Genomic DNA, 20455 nt, shown 5'->3' on the forward strand with positions numbered 1-20455 from the left:
CGGTCACCGCGGAGCCCGGTGCGGGGGCGCGGGGCGGTCACCGCGGAGCCCGGTGCGGGGGCGCGGGGCGGTCACCGCGGAGCCCGGTGCGGGGGCGCCCAGGTGGCCGCAACGAGGGACGCGCACGGCTCGGCGGCGGCGGCTCGGGTCTCGGCGGCCGCCGGCATCCCGGGGGCTCCGGGGGCCGCGGTGTCCAGAAGCGCCAGGGCGCCGGGTCCAGCGGCCGCCGCCACAAAGGAGCGCACGGAGGAGCGCGCCCGCGCGTGCCGTCACCCGGGGAACCGCGCCGCGCGCGCGACCCCGCGCCTCCAGCGGGGCCCCGTCCGCCCCGCCGCCGCAGCCCGCGTCCGTCGCCGGGCTCCAGGCCCCGGGCCCGCGCCGCCGCGGCCGCCCCGCCCTCCCCGGGACCCTCGGCGCCGCGGAGGGAGCGCGCGCGCGCACGCACACGCACGCACCGGCGCGCGCGCACGCCGCCGCGGAGGTCCCGGGCGCCGCGCCGCCGCCGCCGCCGCCGCCGCCGCCGCCGCCGCAGCCGCAGCCGCGCCCTTAGCCGCTCGGGCCCGCCCGGCGCTGCGGTGGGCGGCGGGCGCGCCCCGCCCCGCGCCCCGCGCCCCGCCCGCCGGCCCCGCGCCCGCCCTGCGCGGCCCCGCGGAGGGGGCGGTCGGGCCTGCGCAGAGCCGCCTCCTCCCGCCCCCGCCCCGCCCCGCGCCCGCCGCCGCCGCCGCCGCCGCCGCTCGCCGTCCGCGCCGCAGTGCGAAGGGGCGAAGATGGCCGGCTGGCAGAGCTACGTGGACAACCTCATGTGCGACGGCTGCTGCCAGGAGGCCGCCATCGTCGGCTACTGCGACGCCAAATACGTCTGGGCGGCCACGGCCGGGGGCGTCTTCCAGAGCATCACGGTGAGCGCGGGGGCGCGGGCCGGGGGCGTCTTCCCGAGCCGCGCGGGCCGGGCCGGCGGGGGCGGGGCGGGGGCGCCGGCCGGGGGCGGCCGGGCTGCGGGCGGGGGTCTCTCCCGGGGTCCCCCCCCGACCCCCGCGGGTGGACCGGGCGGGGCGGGGGTCCCGCCTCCTCCCGGGGTCCCCCCGGCCGCGCCGGCGTCCCTCCCGGGCCCCCGCAGCCGGGCACGGGTCCTCCCTCCCCGCGGGGGTCCGCACCGTGGCCGGGCTGGGGTCTCTCTCCCGTGTCCCCGGGGCCGGCCGGAGTCAGCCCTGCGTGTCCCCGGCGCCCGCAGCCGGGCACGGGTCCTCCCTCCCCCCGGTGCCCGCGGCCCGGCTGGGGTCCTCCCCCCGTCCCCGGTCCCCGCGGCGCGCGCCCCCCGAGGCCCGGGCCGGGTGGGCCGGGCCGGGGTCCCCGCGGCCCGCGTCCTGGCCGGGCGCGCGGGCTGCCCCGGCGGCGCGGCCCGGCCCCGCGGTGACTTCGCGTGGTCGCCGCCCTCCCGGCCGCCGGGCCCGGCGCGGGCCGCGCGCGGACCCCGCGGGTGGATTCGTCCATCCCGGCTCCCGCTTTGGCTCCACTGGGGGTTTTTCATTTTCATTTTTTTTCTAATCCTCCAAGATGGCGAACTGCCATTGATTTCTCCCATGGAGACCCATCCGTGCCCCGTTATCCCCCATTACGCAATAGAGCTCGGGAAAGGGGGCGGCTCGGGGGGGCTTCCGAGGGTCCGTGCGCCGGTGACCCCGGCCCGCAGCCCCCTGGCGGGGGGGCGGGGAACCGCACCGGGCCACCGCGCGCCGCCCCGCACCGGCTTCCGCGCGGCCTCGGCCGGGCAGCCGCGTGTCTGCGGCGTCCTCCCGGCCTCGGGCGCCGCTCATTGTTCCGCGACTCTCGGCCCCGGGCCCCGCGCCCACACCGCGCTCGCTTCCCGGCGAACCCCGGGCCCCGCGGCGGGCGCGCTCCGCCTCGGGGGGGGGCCGGCGATCGGGGTGCGCTGCGACCCCTCGACGGCGGCTCCCGGGCCCCCGCCCCCGGCCGGCCGGCCGCGGCGCCCACGCGCGGCGTCCGCCCGTGAACTTTCTCCGCGCGGCCCTCTCTTTGTGTGCGGTCCCCGCGCGCCCGGGAAGGCTGCGGGCGCCGGGAAATGGCTGGGCCTGCTATGACTCTGCAGTTCCGATGGGGGCGACGCCTCCCTCCCGGGCCGATCCCGGGCGCGCCCGCTCCCCCGGCCCGCCCGGCGCCGGCTGCGCCCCTCCTTCCTCGCCCTCCTCGACCGACCGAGGAAGAAATCGGATGACTGCGGCGGGAGGGGAAGGGAAGCGGGGGCCGGGGAAATAGGAGGGGAAGGGGTTGGGCGACGCGCCGCGGTCTGGGAGGGAAGCTCCCTTCCTCACCGGCCCACGCGGAGGGCAGGGCCCGGCCCAGGGGGCGCCGGTCCCCGCGGAGCCTTCCCGGGCCGGCGGGCGGGCGGGCGGGCGGGCGGGCGGGCGGGCGGGCGGTGGGCCTCTCTCCGCCTGGGCACCTTGGGAGTCTGCACATCACCCCCAAGTTGGCATTCCGTCTAGTGTCAGAGGGACGCTTCCCACCCACTGGTGTGCAGTTCGCGGGCCACCCCGCTCCCTCCCGGGAAGCGCTTCAGGAAGGGTGACAGACCTCGCGGCTACCACACGTGGCTCCACACAGGTGTTCTCTTACATCAGCCATGAAAGGAATTAACTACAACTCTTTTTTTTGGGGGGGTGGACAGCCACTAGAAATAGACATGATTGTAGGAAAAGACAGAGAAGGGTTCTTCACCAACGGCTTGACCCTCGGCGCCAAGAAGTGCTCGGTGATCCGAGACAGCCTGTACGTGGATGGAGACTGCACGATGGACATCCGGACAAAGAGTCAAGGCGGGGAGCCCACCTACAACGTGGCTGTGGGGAGGGCCGGTAGAGGTGAGCCGGGCGCGGGCGGGGGGCGGGGGGCCCCCCCGGGCTGCATGCCGGGTCACCACTTAATCAGCAGTTTAACATGCCGAAGGGAAGCGAGTCCCCAGTGGCGGTTCCGGTGGTTTTGTGAACTGCCCAGCACTGAAGGGAGCGCCGCTCGAGACCCGTCTGCAGTAGTCGTGCATGCAGCGGGCCTCTCCTGTGACTTCGGTCCACGCTAGACCCTCGATGTCAAACTCAGAAATCAACTGTGCCTGACCTCTGCGAAGTGCGGGGCAGCCCCGCCGTGTGTGACTGCTCGTCCATTGGCCGATTTCGGCCCCTTGCCAGCCCTAGCTTCCAGCTCCCTTTCCTTTCTTGCTTCCACTACTCTTTAAAGAAAACTAACAGTTCCCTTTTCCATGAGGAGCACTACTAGGGAAGAGGGACAAATTAGACAAGGGTTTTAGAGTGAGTTGACCATTTTACTAACATTTTCAAAGACTAAGCATGTCTGAGATTTCGATTAGAAAAACTAGGAAATTACATTTAGTCCATATACTTGGTCTAAATATTCTGTGGTCAACATTATGGAGATTAACTGAAGTAGTCCCACTTTTTCAAAGGAAATTTGAAATTGAGTTTTTTCTGTAATAAGCAATTGATATACATATCCGACTGTATAAGTCATTTAGAAGAAGGCCCCATAATCCTGTTTTTGAGGAGTTAGAGCAGTCCTACCATGTGAATAAACGGATTGAAGCTGCCCTGAGCAATCATTTAAACCTCTCCTACCACCTTGTGACCACCCTAGAGGCTACCCCTACTGGGCGTGAGGTGTCATTTATCTATGGGGAAATTACATGACTTGAAAAAGTAGGCAAATCTAAGCATGGGCTGCTCTCAGAAATACATATTCTGTTAAAAAATAAAAACAAATCTCCAGCCCCATGAGATTTTTTAGACGGTGGATGCTGCTGACATCTAGTGGCAGTGAACGTGGAATTGGACAGAACACCTGTACCTAGAGCTAGACCTTTGAATTACACTATAGAAGAACCAAGCATTAACAAAACGCCTGGTTAGTAAACCTGCTTCAGGATTTTTAGACTGAAAAGACTAGCAGAGTGAGGATTATCTGTAAGGATAACACAAAATACTTGTAATTTAGTTTTTTCTGGCTGTTTAAAATTGTCATGTTTCTCTGGAAGTAGTATTTCCTTGTTTACTCACACTTAACAGTCTCATTGGTAAGATTTAACCAAATTTGTACTCACCAAGTGTGTCAAATTTGAGAATTTATAAGCAAAAACTACTGAGTTTTTAAAGCTTATACTTTGGGGAGCAAATAATACAAATTTGTCACATCAGCCAGTCCTTTTTGCCTTAAAATGGTAGACAGGCGGTCACCCCTTTTCTCCAGCTAGCATAGCCAGTGGTGTGGAGGTCTGCTGTATTTTGAGGTGACCCCCACTGAGTAGTTCTGGGCTGTTTTTAGGTTTCTAAGGTCTCCATTCTGACTTCAGTGCTTGACAGTTCATGGAAAACTAACTTATGTTAACTCACTAACCAGGATCTATCTGCTGTGTGATTTTCTGGATTAACACCCCTTTTGAAATCCTTTTCTTCTTTCTCTTTCAGTCTTGGTCTTTGTAATGGGAAAAGAAGGGGTCCATGGAGGCGGATTGAATAAGAAGGCATACTCAATGGCAAAGTACTTGAGAGACTCTGGGTTCTAGCTGCTAGGCAGACTGTGAAGTATTAGGGGAAACTGCTCTTACACTTTCCTAGCTGTAAGCTTAAGTCTTATTCTGGAAATGTTATTAGCAACGCAGGGTGATGGGGTATGAACTTGTGTCTCCTTTGTATCCCTCTGTTGGTGGGGAAAGGTGTCTTTCTTTATGCGCGCCCCCTCCCCCGCTCCCCCTTGATAATTCTGTTCACTTCTGTTTTGTTTCCTTGTGTGCTCCAGCATTGGTTATAGTCATGGGAAAGGAAGGTGTTCACGGGAGGCACCCTTAAGAAAGCGTATGAACCGCTTTATTCCCGAGGAGGCCTCACACGTGAGCAGCCTCTCCCTGTCCACCTAGCAGATGGCATCACCACCCCACTTATGGTCTCATTGCTACCACACTAGGCTTGGTGGCTAGTTTTTCTTTCCCTATTTTCTAAGGTCAGGATTCCTGTTTGCCCAATGGATCATTTGTATGTTAACTACTGTTTGTAACCAACCCTTATCTGGCAACATAATTGCAGCACAATAATGATTTGCATGATACCTTGAAATTGGGGGGAGGGGGCATGCCAAGTTGGGCATCACTTTGTCTTAGCAATTAATGGGATATTGATTACTAAAATAAGTTAATATTAAGCAAGGTGCCGGTTGTACAATCTCTAATTTGATCGACGTCTTGTCCGCACTTTGAGCATTTACTTGGCTCATTTAGTCTTCCTTTTTTGTAAGGCATGGTTGGGAGGAAAAAGTGCATGCATCTTTCCTTCATTCCTTCCTCTTCTCAGCCCCTCCCTTCGCACACAAGGTATTTGGTTTGCTTCCATCCTCTTTTGTGCAGTGCCTGGTTTATTTAGCCAATTAATACCCCTTTTGTTGATGAGTTACTAAGAGCTGCAGTATTTGCTTTTAGTGTTGTGGTTGCACTTGAGACAGTTATTCTGTAGTGTCACAGGAAGTGACACAGGAAGGAAGAGCACAACTGCAAAACAAGAGCAAAAAGCACTTCCTCCCATGACCTTATAGTATCCATAGCGACTGAATCCCCATCATTGAACTCCATCTTTGCAATAGCTCAGATTTGTGTTCTTGTCTTCTGCTTTGCACACCAGCTCTACTCTTTAGTGATACTGTGCAAGGTTGCCATTATGGAATTAGGTACCCCACATAACCGTCTGGAGTGCGTCCGGTGCGTTCCTCATAGGACCAATCTTTATTTGCCGCTTGGGTTTTTATATGAAGTTGCATTATTGTGGACTTGGCTGTCTTGTGATGATTTTTTTCATAATGTACTCTGTGCCATACTATTGTTCAAATGAACTGTTGCTATTGTGAGATGGATTTTAACTGACCTATTAAAAGGGTTTCTTTCGAATGGCACTACTTTAGGGATATTCTAGTAACTGCTTCTATTGTTTGGGCCTGTGGATAATGTACAGATTTAAAAACAGATCTTGTTGCTGGTTTGTCCATTTCTTTCCCTGCACTTTGTTACATCTGGGATACAGTCTAACTCATCTGATTTAATATGCATTTAAAAAAATGCCATAACTATTAAACACCTTGTTTACAGACAGATGAAATAAATTTATTCCAACCAAATACTCTAGACTCGTGTTGTTTATGCAGTTGTTGACTTGCAGATATATGTGTGTGTGTGTGTGTGTGTTGTGTGTGCACACACATATTTCAAGTGTGGGCAGCCATGCTTGGCAACAATTGATTTTTTTGACACAGTGGGAATATAGAGAATAAGCCGAGTTCTGTGCAGGCATAAAATTTGAGTACCTACAAATTTTCTTTTAGTAGGCTTTGGTCTTTTAAGTGTGCCTTTTGGTTATTTTGGGCTTGTTTCAGGTTTATAAAGAAAAGGGACCTACCTGCTAGAAAGTAAGTATTTTCCTCTGTTAATCTCTCAATGTTAAGCAGTGAGAGGCCCCAGGACATATTATTGTGGGTTCTCTTGGATGGAACTGTCAAGACTCCTCTATATCTGAGCAGAAGCCAGTACAGAGGCTGCCTTTAACAGCATTGGGGTGCTCTTACACTTTGTGACTTTTGGAATAACATATTGATCATGATCACACAGTTTAATTCTAGAGTATCATTAGTTTCCCAATCTCTATGAAAGTTTAGTCAGTAATGTAAATTTAGGCCTGCTTAGTCATTATTACCATGAGATACCAAGCAGGTCCTTTTTACAAAATGCATATATTCAGTGGCATAAAAAATGAGAAAGCAACAGTAGGCCTAGACTTAGTTCTTTGTGGATAATGTCCATGGTTCTTAGCACACCCACTCTGAGCCTCTGAACTAATGGTACCATTCAGGTCTAGGAGGCCTTTCTAGGAGGCTCAGGTCAGTGGGTCTGAGTGAAAGCGGAGCTGGTTTCAGTGTACAGAGACTCAAGGCTCTACCCTGGTGACAAGCATCCATCATTAACCAAGGAAAGCCCTGCTCAGAAGTAATCACCAGGCAGGGCCCCTGCACCTTCTCCAGTGGCCTGCCTGCTGCCTTTGAGCAGCAGTGGTCTGGGGATGCTTTCCTCACTTAAAGTGCACTGCACATTAACAGTTTTTTGAGAAGCTGTGAGCATTCATTCTGAAGGTGTAGGCTATGAGAATATGTAGATTTGGGGCAGACATAGCTTGGAAACTGAAATGATTCAATTCAGCTTTTTATTTTCCACAGTCAATGTCTTTTTTTTTTCCTGATTATTTTTCTTGAGAAAAACAAAGTACATTTCTTTTAAAACATTTTTTGTTACAATTTTGGGCAAATGAAAATTTTACCATTAGATTAAGGTGGTAGTCAATGATCACCATGGTGAAACCCTTAATGAAACCCCTGAGAGTAGCAGGTGTGTGGAGAAGGGTATAGAGAAGGATGGCTACCACTAGAATAGGAAAAGCTAAGCTGGTCATTGGCCACCTGCCCACAATTTCAATAGAAAAACACAAATACAGACATGCATACTTCACTTTGTACTTAACTCTGTGAAGTTAACATAAAGAAATGGAGAGTGCACACTTGTACACCAAGATCTCTGCACAAGAGCACACAGGATATCCAGACTCGGAGCATTCGTCAGGCTCCACGTCGGATAGGGGCTGGATAGCTGGTCTTATGGTCTTTGAGCAAAATAGATGTTGAAGAATGACAGAAACATACGTTTGTATAGCTTACATACACATTCCTGAAGGCAGAATGTCTGGTAAGTTTATCTCTAGGCTGTTTCTGAGTGACTACATTTTGACTTTCAGTGGTTTTTTTGTTTGTTTGTTTTTTGCCAGTCCTGGTCCTTGGACTCAGGGCCTGAGCACTGTCCCTGGCTTCTTTTGCTCAAGGCTAGCACTCTACCACTTGAACCACAGCGCCACTTCTGGTCGTTTTCTATATATGTGGTGCAGGGGAATCGAACCCAGGGCTTCATGTACATGAGGCAAGCACTCTTGCCACTAGGCCATATTCCCAGCCCTGATTTTCAATGTTTTAAATAATGTTAAATTTATAATCCAAACTTTAAAAGTGCATTTTCATTTATGGTCCCATTCAATAAGTTTATTCAATGAAATGATATGTAACATTAAGTGACTACTAAGAGAAAAAAGGGCAAGTGTTACTCATAAAAGATACTCATAAGTTGTTGTTTTACAAATAAAAGCACAGATTTGGGGGGGGAAAAGCCTCTGACCCAGGAAAACTAATTCAAATGGAAAGGAACCAGAGGTCTTTGCTCTCAATTGTGGATTAAGAACTGGGGAAATAAAATATAAATAATACATTACAGCGACTTTTAAGGTTTTTATTAAAAATACTCCATTTTAAGCATGACTTTAAGAGGTTTTTAAAGCTAGTATTCATCATGCAGTCATTTGCCACACACTAAGTGCTTTGTAACCTGACCTTAGGTTAGATGAAGTTAAGCAAAAATGGTCAAAAAAGGTGAGGACCATGCATCCAACACATTTCCACCTCTGCTTCATCTACATGGCAACTGTTTCTCAGGCCCACGTTCCTCTTGAAGGAGAAAGGGGTGAGGTAGTGTCTACAATGTATTTGCATGTGTGTGCATGGGCTGATCCTGGGGCTGTAACTTAAGGCCTGAGTGCTGTCCCTGAGCTTTTTCACTCAAGGCTAGTACTCTACCACTTGGGAGTTTTCTGGTGGCTAATTGGAGATAAAAGTCTCACTGACTTTCCTACCCTGGCTAGTTTCCAACTGCTATCTTCAGATCTCAGCTTCCTGAATTGCTAGGATTACAAGTATAAGCCTACCAGTGTCCAACTTCAGATTATACACACACATATACACATACACTCACACACACACATATATAAAGTACATTTCTTTTAAAGAAAAACCATTCAGAAACTCCCTTTCTCCTAGTGGACCATTTTTAGTACTTTTAAACCACAAAAGGCTCATACCTAGTACACTTGCTTTCTATCCTGACTTGATTCAGTTTTCCATGTCTGTCACTACTGTGAAGAGACACTATCATTACAGCATTACATACATTAGGATGTATACTGCATATTTAGGGATGGTTTTGGTTGTAGTCTAAATGTCATAAACTTCTAAAGTGATGTGTGTCTGTCTAATGTGGGCCATGGTCCTTTTAGAGCACTCTGCACATAAGTAAGGCTAATGTGACAGTATAGTAGAACACTTAACTGGTTTTTAGAGTGGAAAACGTATTTATTAACATTCAATTCCCCTCATTCAAGGCCATATAAAAATCCTTAGCATTTTGATTATACATAAGTATTTTTTACATAGTTACACTACTGTATGATTTATCTTTTCATAATACATTGTTTCAATACATTAGTTGTTAAACATAAGCAGCACTTACTTCCCCAAATCCAATACTTGAGTAATTTCCTCTGTACATAGTTTATTAGCAGGGCTAATTTAGCACAAGATGCTCTTTATTAAGAGGTATATGATCTGAGTATTATCAGCTGCTGACGTGTGGTGTTCATGTACAGTGTCTTGTCCTTGCTCTGATCACAACAGAAAACCCTTGAGGACACTGAAATCTGTGCCCAAAGTCCAGACAGTGCTTTTAACAGCTGAGTCAAATTCATTCATAACACTGCAGTACTAAAAACCAAGAAAAAAAAGATAACCTTGAAATCTACACTAACTGCAGATCTTTCCTATATGGATAGGACAACTTGAGAACTGGAAGGAAAGACAGCTTTGCATTTCTTTGTGGGGCTGATGGGGGGAAAGTGCAAAACTACCTTGCTGCCTCTCAGTCATGATGGCAGTCAGGGCAAACAGTGGAACAGATGTTCAGCTCCACAGTTCTAGGTGACTTTATGGAGATGCACTGGCCTAGGTCACACCACACAGCAACAGCACAGACTTCCTGTGTAACACACACTGGGCATACTGCAATCTGGGTCTTTACCGCAAGCTGGGCTGCAGATTTGACAAAAAATGTCTGGCTGTATCTGACCCCCAAAGCACTAATTTGATGCCCGAGTTACAGCACCAGTCTGTCACTTGTTAGTATGAAGTATGGGGTCAAAGCCTGTGTCAGTCATCTGATGAAGCTAGAATAGCAAATAAGTTATTTCTACAGTAATCTAAAGGGGGCAGAAAACCAAGTTACATACCTAAATAAACATTTTAAAGACAGTAAACCAATCACCACCTCAGTCACACAGTATTTGCTATGTTGTAACCATGTTCACCAGGCTGCAGCTGGACCACAACACTGTGGTCACTACCTTCGTTCTCAGCATCACTGCTGTCAGTGTCCTCGTTGTCGTCTTCCTCGTAGTCCGAGGACTCGGTCACGTTCTGCTGGGAGTGCGCTTCCGACAGCGCTCCGAAGGACTGGGTGCTGACTGAAGCAAACGGCCTGAGCAGAGGGGTGTGCTCTGACACTTCGTTCTCTTCTCGGCTGCTGTCTGTGTCAGAGTCTGAATCACCTTGAGAAGGAACAACTTTCTGCTTGCAAACAGGACAGGTTTTTTTGGTTTTTGTTAACCAAGGGTCTACACACTTGCAGTGGTAAGCTGTTAAAGCAAGAGACAACCTGAGTTAGGGCTCTATGGCTGAGGACACTATTTCATCTCTTTCTGTGTTTACTTCATATTGTGAGGCGCAGACATGAGTGTGCACATTTTTATAAACCACCATTCTTCCCAGTAGAGAGCCTGGCCTGTGATGGACTGACTCTCTCTCCTCCCTGGAATGCACTGAACATGCAGTTATGTGAACATGCAAATTCAAGGCACCACACGACCACTCTTACCCTCTTACCGTGGGAACAGGGGAGGATCCTGAGCTTGTCTCCATCCTCATACTCATCCAGACAAATGGCACAGACATCATACTCATCTCCTAAAGTGGAAAATCATGAGCAAAAATTAACATACAGCTTTTCTGGTACTTGAGTTTGAACTCAGGGCCTTGTGCTTGTAAGGTTCTCTACAACTTGAGCCACACTTTTAGCCCTTACTTCTTTCGCTTTCTGGATAAGGGCTCACGTTTTTACCCAGGACTAACTTTGTACCTATGCTTTCTGTGTAGCTGGAATGGCAGGCATGAGCCATTATACCCAAACAGTAGAAAAGCTTTTTAGATTTTCACAATTTGCAGCCTTATTTTCCTTAGTTGGTTATTTTGAATATTTCTGATCATTTGATCTTTATTGATGCCTTTATTGGTTTTCTGTCAGACTCAAAGTTCTGACATTTTAGGTGGTCGGCCTTTTACTAAATTAAAAATGGATATCAAGTTTGTTCATCCTATCAATGGCTTTAATAAGTAAGGGTCATGATTATATTAGTGTTTTACACAATTGTCAAGCGCTACTTTTGAAATATTTTGTGCAAAGAACAAAATTTCCTTCTCTAAGTCATCGATTACTTTTTCCATGCTGAGGACAGGGCCCAGGTGTGCTAAGCAAGCCTTCAGACCAACTAAAAACATATTAATGAATAAATACAGACTTGAAACATCACTCTTGCATTTCTGTGGTATTTTGTCAAGTCCATCTTCATTTGTTCAGTGTGTTCCTAGTTTTCAGTGTGGTAAGGAAAATGAGATAAGCAAATGGCTAGGCACACAGATCCAGTCATGGTATTTATTCCTAACATCAGTGCCATTTTAATTATCTTACTTTTGGCTGTGTCACCTTTATAATCACAAAAGTTTAATAGTTTCTTAAAATTGCATATTTTTAAAGGAAGCAGAGTCTGGAAGTCTTTCTTAAACACAGCTGCTTTTCCACATGATTTAATAATGCCCTCAGATGTCTTTGTGACTGTTTTCACTCCAGTGTCTTCCACCAGACGAACATGTTAGGGAAAAACTTTTAAACATTTGAGGGACCAAAGACAGTTAAGTTTGCCCTAAGACCCACTCTACCCAGCTCTGCCAACACTGGCTGTGTAGCACAGGATAAAGTTCTGTGCCTCTCTATTTCCATTTCCTCATCTCTAACCAGAGGGGACAGGGTAAGAGGGATAATAACAGCATCCACTTCACAGAAGTCTTGAGAGTTAAATGAGATGATCCATGTAAGAGGTAGGAATTAAGCAGCTGCTGTGTTTAGCTTAGCACCACACTACACAGGCTTGATGGGCCTGGAGAACAAGAGGAAATCTGGAAGTAGACCACCCTGACAGAGAAGTATTTTATTCAAGATATTGTTCATGCTACACATGGTGATAACAAGCATTTCAGTCACTTGTTACTTTCTTAAATTCTCTGGCTTGGTGCCAGTGGCTCACACCTGTAATCTTAAGTATTCAGGAGGCTGAGATCTGAGTATTGCAGTTTGAAGCCAGCCTGGGCAAGAAAGTCAGACTTTTATCTCCAATAAACTGCTCGCTAAAGGCTGGAAGTGGTAGAGCACTGGCCTTAAGCCAAAGAAGCTCAAGAACAGGGACAGCACCCAGAGCAGAAGAGCATCCCCTGAAAGCACTGGTGTTAGCCAGAGTGTATGGCAGTGTTATGGTCATTGTGTATGTGCAACTAAACTAAAGGAAACAAAGTCACCTGCCTTTCTTGAATTTATGTACAGGGAGTTTCTTGAGTTGATCTTTACGAAGTCTGTTTCTTCTAGCTCTGTGTCTGTCTTGGACAAATTTTGTGATCTAAAAAAGAAATAAAAACTCAGATATTAAACATGCAAAAAGAAAATGGCTATTACAATAGCAAATCTTTTAAGTCTCTAGATTAAAATTACAACCTAATTATCAATTATACACTGATAGAACACAGTAAGCAATAGATGAGCTGGTGTGTCAGATAAAATAGAATTTAAGGCACAGGTCATTAGGAGACAGTCATGATAATGACAAAAGGGACATTTTACCTAGAAAATAACAAAACTGAGAAGAATGCAAACTCATAGGCTGGGAGATGTATAGCTGAAACAGCTCGCCCCCCCCCCCAAAAAAAAAAAACCCACCAGATGAGACCTACACTGCTTGGCATATAGGTACCAGGGACATGTGAATAATAAGTACCAGAAACCTGGCTAGCCCAAACAGATGTGTGTGAGTATACAATGCGCACAGGATGGCAAGGCCTTCATACAACCAGCAGAGAAAAACATTAGCTTTAAATGTTGAGATACATTCTACACATATTAGGTTAAACAACGATAGTACCAAAATTAATCTTACCTCTTTCTTTTGTGCTAGTACTGAAAGCTTGAACTCAGGGCCTCACTTCCTCAGGCTTTTTGGCTCAAGACTGGTGCTTTACCATTTTCATTTCCAGGTTTTTGCTGGTTAATTTGAAGTAAGAGATTTATGGGCTTTTCTGCCTGGACTAGCTTCGAACCTTGATCCTCAGATCAGTAGCTAGGATTATAGATGTGAGCCACCAACACCCACCTCACCTGTTTCTTTTTTTACCTTTTTAAAATAATTGCTATAGGCTGGGAATATGGCCTAGTGGCAAGAGTGCTTGCCTCGTATACATGAAGCCCAGGGTTCGATTCCCCAGCACCACATATATAGAAAGCAGCCAGAAGTGGCGCTGTGGCTCAAGTGGCAGAGTGTTAGCCTTGAGAAAAAAGAAGCCAGGGACAGTGCTCAGGCCCTGAGTCCAAGGCCCAGGACTGGCAAAAAAATAAAATAAAATAATTGCTGTAAGACAACTTAATAAAATGTGGCTTACAACATTACTCTATTGCTTTATAGAATGAGAATCTCATTTAGAAAATGGAAATACACACTTGCCTACTAAGCATGAGGCCCTGAGTTCCAACACTAGTACGGCCAAAATGAAAGTAAGAAACCAATAAAACTACAAACCTCCATGGTGACAATTATACAATTCTGTGACTATAGTAAAAATTACCAAAGTACTTGCTTAAGTGGATCAACTTTATGCTATCTGAACTATATCTTAATAAAAATGTTAAAATACTAAAAAAAGATTCGACCAAAACAAATCTATAAATTGAAAATAATGGACAGTTAACTGCATTCTACAAATATTTTCATGCACATGGGTAATATTTACAAAATGTGACCACAAAACTATGGCTCAAGGGTGTTTGAAAGTAACCAAGGGGCCTACGTATGGCAACATATCATAGCAACATCTGATCACAATGCAGCTGAATTAGAAATCAATAGGAAAAAAAGAAGATACTGAAGATCATGTATTTTGTCAATTTCAACCTTACTAAAATAATTCCTAAGTCATAGAACCAATCATGATGGATGTGAGTCTCTGAAGAGGCCTTGCCCTCAGCCTGCCTTTCACTACCAAGATTCTGAACATGAAAAACAAGCCAGAGAATTAAGGAGGCCTTGCTAGCCCCTGTACACTCCTGAGAACCAACCTGAGCAGCACAACCACAAAAAGGGCTAGTAACAGATAACCCACATACATTTTTTAAACACTTTAGAACATATAAAACATACAAGAACTTTAATTTCATAAGGCTAGTGTCATTTTACTAAACTTTTTATAGCAAAGCTATCCATTCCTATATTTACTCATGAACACATCTTACATTTTTTCTCTTGATTTTTACATTTCATTTCCAAATAAGTAGTAGACAAATGTACACATCCTCTCAAATATTATAGCATGTGTGTCATTATTTAAGCCATTTTACAGTGTTTTCTTTTGAGGTATAATGTATATACAATGGAAAACACAAAGTTTAAGTATACAATTTGGTGGGCTCAGACAACCCAATTATATATGTATATAGACATTTATACAACCCAAACCTCTTGATACAGAATGTGAGCTGGGCACCAGTAGCTCACACCTGTAGTCCCAGCTATTCAGGAAGCTGGGACCTGGAGGATCACAGTTGAAAGCCAGCCTGGATAGAAAAGTCCATGAGATTCTATCTCTACTTAACCAGTACAATACCCATTGTAAGCAAGGTCCAAGTGGTAGAGTACCAGCCCTGAGCAAGCAAGCAAACCTAGGGAGAGTGGAAGAGGCCCTGAGTTCAAGCACCAGTACTAGTACAGACTCAGAAAAAGACACAGAACATGACTTTCACCCCAGAAACTCCCTCACATTCTTCTCACCCTGTCGGAAAATCACTTTACTGATTTTTTCGGTTTTAATGCTATTTTACAATTGGATGTATTTTTTGGGGGGGAGGGGGGCAGTCCTGGGGCTTGAACTCATGGCCTGAGCACTGTCCCTGGCTCTCTTTTGCTCAAGGCTAGCACTCTACCACTTGATCGACAGCACCACCTGTGGCTTTTTCTGTGTACGTATGTGGTGCTGAGGAATTGAATCCAGGTCTTCATGCATGCTAGGCAAGCACTCTACCACTAAACCACATTCCCAGCACTTGACTGACTTTTTTTTTCACTCATTCTTTCCTTCAACCTTTCAGAACTTCACATAAATGGGCTCATATCATGTGTACCGGTCCAGGCAGTGCTTCTCTCAGACAGTGGTATGTGTTGAGATCCACCCAAACTATTTTGCATAAATTAATTTACCTACCATGAAAATGACTATCAAGATGAGACAGATGCCCACGATGATGAGGAAGGGGATCAAATAGTATTCCAAAGGGAGACTAAATTCGGGTACTAAGATAATGTGGCCCCTGGAGGAAAACAAAAATTAGTAACTGAGAATCAGTAACAGTTGTCAAACTATGATGTTAATGAAAACAAAGATAATTTTTTTCTGAATAACTTGTAATATAATTAAAAGAAGTTCTTGGATTAGGTAAAGAGAATAAATCACGATGGGCATACAGTCATTATATTCAGTGCACATTAAAATGGAAACATATCACTTGAAGGTTTGGGTAGGTTGGGAAAGATGGAGGTGAACTGGCACATGTGACCCTTCTCCTTTCTCCACATTCTTCCTGTGTGACTGAAAATAACCATGGGAGCTTGTGTGCTGGGGAGTAGTGCAGAGCGGAATGCTACTTAGGCCCATACTAGCCACATCATTAGTTACTCAGACAGCACTGTGACACAAGTTGACCACATTCACGAAATAGGAACTGTCACCAGAGTAAGCACACTGCTAGTGATGCATGAGCAAAGGTGACGTGGCCTTGGAACTTTCGGTAATCTTTGTTAGTCTAGGAAGGGTCGCATCACTTAGCACCAGCTGTGCTACTAGACTGGTGTGTACCAGCAATGAGTGACTGTTATCCATGCCGAGTGATTTTTATTTTAAAGGCAGTGCAGCCAACTTCACAAGATGGGGGTTCAAGGTAAAATAGTGATTTTCAGTAAAAGGGAAATTCAAACAGGTTGACTCCTTTCCTCAAAAGAAAGATGCTTAGAATCCATATCCTTAAATAACATAAAAGCAAATTGTTAAACTCATGTCCAAGGGGTTCTGCATAGCTTTACAAAGCAAGTGCAAACAAGAAATACTAGTTATTCCCTCCAACCCTACTGGGATTCTGGGACATAGGAGCTTGGCTTGCTTCAGTCACCTTCAGCAGAATGGGGGTAAAGGATTTTACAAACATTTTTACAAAATGCATAGATTCAGTGGCATAAAAAATGAGAAAGCAACAGTAGGCCTAGGCTTAGTTCTTTGTGGATAATGTCCATGGTTCTTGGCACACCCGCTCTGAGCCTCTGAACTAATGGTACCATTCAGGTCTAGGAGGCCTTTCTAGGAGACAGTAATCTTCTGTAGCCCCTGCTCTACCCTCTCCAACATGCTATAAATGAACAGTGTTGGGGCGTAGAAGCCAGACTACTACACAGCTGAATTAACCAAGTGTAACTTTGTAATGTCTTAATAGAAGGAAAGATTATCCTTCTCAAGTATTTTCTTCTTTTTTAAAATGCAGATGTCTTCCTAAGACACAGCTGTCCTGTGTCCTACGAGACAAAAGCCAAATGCTCAGAAATGAGAGCTGCTAGGATAAGAATTGAGAAGTACTAGTGAACTAGAAATGAATACGTATTAGAAGAAACTTTCTGTGTGTTTCCTGTGTTTTCCAGGGCAGTGTTAAGACTCACTCACTGCCTTAGCCAAGCGCTGGTGACACTCAGGAAGCTGAGATCTGAGGACTGCAGTTCAAAGCCAGCTTGGGCAGGAAAGTCTGGGAGAATCTCCACCCCCCCCCCCCAGTCCTGGAGCTTAAACTCATGGCCTGAGCACTGTCCCTGGCTCAAGGCTAGCACTCTCCCACTTGAGCCAAAGCACCACTTCTGGCCGTTTTCTATATATGTGGTGCTGGGGAATTGAACCCAGGGCTTCGTGTATACGAGTCAAGCACTCTTGCCACTAGGCCATATTCCCCAGCCCTCTGTGAGACTCTTATCTCCAATTAACCATCAGAAAACTGGAAGTAGCACTGTGGTTCAAAGTGTCAGGGTGCTAACCTTGAGCAAAAAGAGCTCAGGGAAGAGCTGAGTTCAAGCACCATGACAAAAAACAAAAACCCCTCATTGGCTTTAATTCCAAATCTAATCTTCATGACCTACTAATGTTGGCCTGCAGTGTTTCAAATCATTTCAGCTTATGGTCATGACATGCAGTGCAAACCTGGAATAGCGGTGCACATCTATAACCCCAGTACTCAGGAATAGCCCGGCCCAGGAGCCAAAGCAAAAAGTGCAATACCCTTTCTACTTTTCCCGATAAACTACTTTCCCCAATATAATTTGTGGGATTCATTATAAAGATTTTAAACCACATACAATTAATAAAACGCTTTAAGCTTCTTAAATTAAAAAGCTCAATGCCCAACTGACTCATCTTTTTCTTAACCAAACTAATGGTAGAGGTGGTGACCCAGGTGGAGGTAGAGAACAATACAGAGTTATCAATCCTTTAGCCTCATTTCTATCTCCTGCCTGTCCAAGTCTCCTACTGCTAAGCCTGCAGATTCACCCTTGTCCTCATCTTGGGTTAATCTGGATTTGAAAAAGGAGGTATTTAAACAGCTTCAATAAGTATCTTACCACCCAGCCTTCACACCCACCTCTGCATACAGTGCACTCCATCAGCTCTGCAGCTAACATCTGACCAATGAAGCAGAGTCCTAAGCAAGCCAGGAAGTAAGTCTCAGTTTCCACTGAATGCATTCCCAAGCTAATTTCAAAGTGAGTATCAAGGTCTAAGCTGCTTAATAATAACCTGTTTCTCTCATTGGTACAGGAAGAAGCCCTGGCTTGTCTGTTTCTTTTCTAACAGCCAACATCTGCTAACCAGATCATTGAGCCTCAGTGGACTAGAGCAATACCCTAGGCCAACATTCCAGCAACACCTTGAGAGTAGCTCAGCTACTGGATTCCACCACAACTTTAGCTATACTTGGCTGAACTTGTCCCTTTCAGACAAAGCTCATGACTCTTACAAGACATCCTACATCCCCCATTGGACAGGCACAGCCCTCAGCCTTTGGCGCCACTTGTGGCACACCCTATTTTCCTGCCAGTACAGAGGGCTCTGTCTTGAGGAATCCTGAAGTAGCACAGGATTAGCATTTACTGATTATCTGCTCAAGAGTCCTGTGCCAAGAGTTAGGGATGGACTATGAAAAAATAAGAGTCCCTTGCCATTTACCATGAGAAAGAAACTAGGGAACCCTGAAGTTTCTTATTCTAATGCTCCATTCTCAAAATGAGTGCACAAAGACTACATGTGCTCCCAGCAGTCTTCCCAATGTCTGAACAGGTGGCTAGGACCAATCTAAAGATCTAGGTATATAACACTATATGCACAATTAGGAAACTTAAAAGGCTTTATGACATAATGTTTGTATGAATTTAACCTTTCAAAGAGGCCACATAAACTAACATGGGAAGTTGTATCAGGTAAATGAAGACGGGACTAGCACTCAGAAAAGCTGCTGTGGAGGAGAGCAGAGCTGGGACTTTCTTTTTCAATGTTTCATGTATTTTACCAGCACATGTATCCTCTCTTAATGTGTAAGATACAGTTTCACAGTTAAGAACAAAAAGGTTTTAAATACATATTAAACTATGTAGAGTTTTTCTAATGATGTAACAATATCAAGGTAAAAACACGTATGCATTTTTCCTCAGTTAATTACACAAATCTGGCTGACAAATTACTATTACATATAAGTGTTTTGTGATACATCGAAAATTATATTCTTAAAAAATAAAGGACGTTGAGCATATATGTCAACAGCATATATGTATTCAACCAGCAACATTGCGGGGCAGGGGGGCTGACAGGAAATACTCCTCCTCTTAACCCATTTTCAGCCTCTGATATTTTCGGGTTTCCCACTCTCCACCTCACACTTAGAACTGGATTTCAGAGGCCTGGTTCCCTCTTGGCAAGCCTTGCTGATAGATGAGGGTAGTGGCAATGAGAGGCTGCTGTGAGAAATGGATATGGACACAAGTCTTGTTCTCATGAACACCTGACACTTGCTTAAATGTGTGGCCAATCTTAGCTGTGTCTACTATTACTGCTTTTGTGATGGTCCCTCTTAGGTCCTCCCACGGAGTTCTGGGGGTCTCTTTCCTGGAAGATGCTCTGAAGGGCTCACTGCACAGCGCTGAAGAAACTACTGTTACTTAAGTTAGTGGCAGTCGGTATGTGATGGCTGTAAATACATGTGCAGCCAGTTCTCAGCCCAATTCAAACTTTCAGAACTTTAAAATACTGACTTCATCTTGTAAGTTCATCATTTACATTGTGTTTTATAAAATAAAAAATAAGCATTTCTACTTATGTAAATTTGACTAGAGTATAAAATGGACAGTTAGATCTTTTGAGCAACATTGTTTCCAACAGGAGCAAGCCTCTGTAGCATTATGTTTTTGCTATAGAGTCATGCACAAAAGAAATGGGATAGCTGAGCACTAGCGGCTCATGCTGTAATCCTGGCTACTTGGGAGATATAGGACAGGAGGATGGTGTTTTGAGGCCAGCCTGGGCAGAAAAGTTTACAGTTGCCCACACCTGGACGTGGCACCATGGACCTGCATACCATGTTATGTGGGAGGCTCAGATTTGGAGGAGTATAGTTCCAGGCACTAAAGTTTATGAGATTCCATCTCCATGGAGGAAAGCTGGACACAATTACTCAGACTTTCATACCAGCAATAACAGGAATGAAGCATAAATCAGGTGGATCATGGTCAAGGCATATACCCAGGGAGAAAGGGAAATCCAATCTCAAAAATAATGAGTGAGAAACAGGCATGGAGAGGTGGCTCAGCAGCAGAGGCTGCATGGCAAGCAAGATGCTCAGAGTTCAAGCCCTACTAACACCCTTCCCCCAAAAAAGAAAAAGAAACACTATACGGTATAAGAGTACCATAAAAAGGTCTTAAAATCAGACGTACAAAGTGAAAATTTAGCACAAGAGTTCATTCTAAAACATAACTTTTATTAAAATTAACATTACATAATTTTATCCTTGAAATAATTTTAAGTTACA

The 20455-nt window shown here is 46.5% G+C and overlaps 2 protein-coding genes across 7 annotated transcripts in view; one reads left to right on the plus strand and one right to left on the minus strand.

Annotated features, from left to right (window-relative positions):
* The first annotated feature begins 704 nt into the window (after positions 1–704).
* Pfn2 (profilin 2) lies at positions 705–19992 on the plus strand. Of its 2 annotated transcripts, none has more exons than XM_048334932.1 (3): positions 705–899; positions 2684–2876; positions 19285–19992. In XM_048334932.1, the coding sequence occupies exons 1-3, from the start codon at positions 768–770 to the stop codon at positions 19389–19391; spliced, it is 432 nt and encodes a 143-aa protein (XP_048190889.1). In that variant the 5' UTR covers positions 705–767; the 3' UTR covers positions 19392–19992. The 2 variants fall into 2 exon arrangements, with proteins under 2 accessions (XP_048190889.1, XP_048190890.1); XM_048334933.1 differs by lacking the exon at positions 19285–19992 and adding an exon at positions 4491–6183 and having other exon boundaries at positions 711–899.
* Positions 8854–20455, minus strand: part of Rnf13 (ring finger protein 13) — a 40760-nt gene continuing 29158 nt past the window's right edge. For 3 of the 5 annotated variants that reach the window (XM_048334930.1, XM_048334928.1, XM_048334929.1), the window contains 4 exons: positions 15550–15655; positions 12611–12704; positions 10864–10944; positions 8854–10616 (listed from right to left, as the gene is read on the minus strand). In XM_048334930.1, coding sequence (XP_048190887.1) covers positions 10255–10616; positions 10864–10944; positions 12611–12704; positions 15550–15655 — 643 coding nt within the window. In that variant the 3' untranslated portion in view covers positions 8854–10254. The remainder of the gene's footprint in view (positions 10617–10863; positions 10945–12610; positions 12705–15549; positions 15656–20455) is intronic. The other 2 variants (XR_007209254.1, XM_048334927.1) reach the window with 2 other exon arrangements.

This window comes from Perognathus longimembris, chromosome 26 (genome assembly GCF_023159225.1).
Source record: "Perognathus longimembris pacificus isolate PPM17 chromosome 26, ASM2315922v1, whole genome shotgun sequence".
Taxonomy (NCBI): Eukaryota; Metazoa; Chordata; class Mammalia; order Rodentia; family Heteromyidae; genus Perognathus; species Perognathus longimembris.

What these genes read in the sequence shown, in the direction of transcription:
- Pfn2 (XM_048334932.1), top strand. Translation starts at nt 768, where the DNA reads ATGGCCGGCTGGCAGAGCTACGTGGACAACCTCATGTGCGACGGCTGC. An exon ending in GCGTCTTCCAGAGCATCACG is followed by an intron (nt 900 to 2,683) that starts GTGAGCGCGGGG and finishes GGGGGTGGACAG; the next exon opens with CCACTAGAAATAGACATGAT. An exon ending in TGTGGGGAGGGCCGGTAGAG is followed by an intron (nt 2,877 to 19,284) that starts GTGAGCCGGGCG and finishes TGATATTTTCGG; the next exon opens with GTTTCCCACTCTCCACCTCA.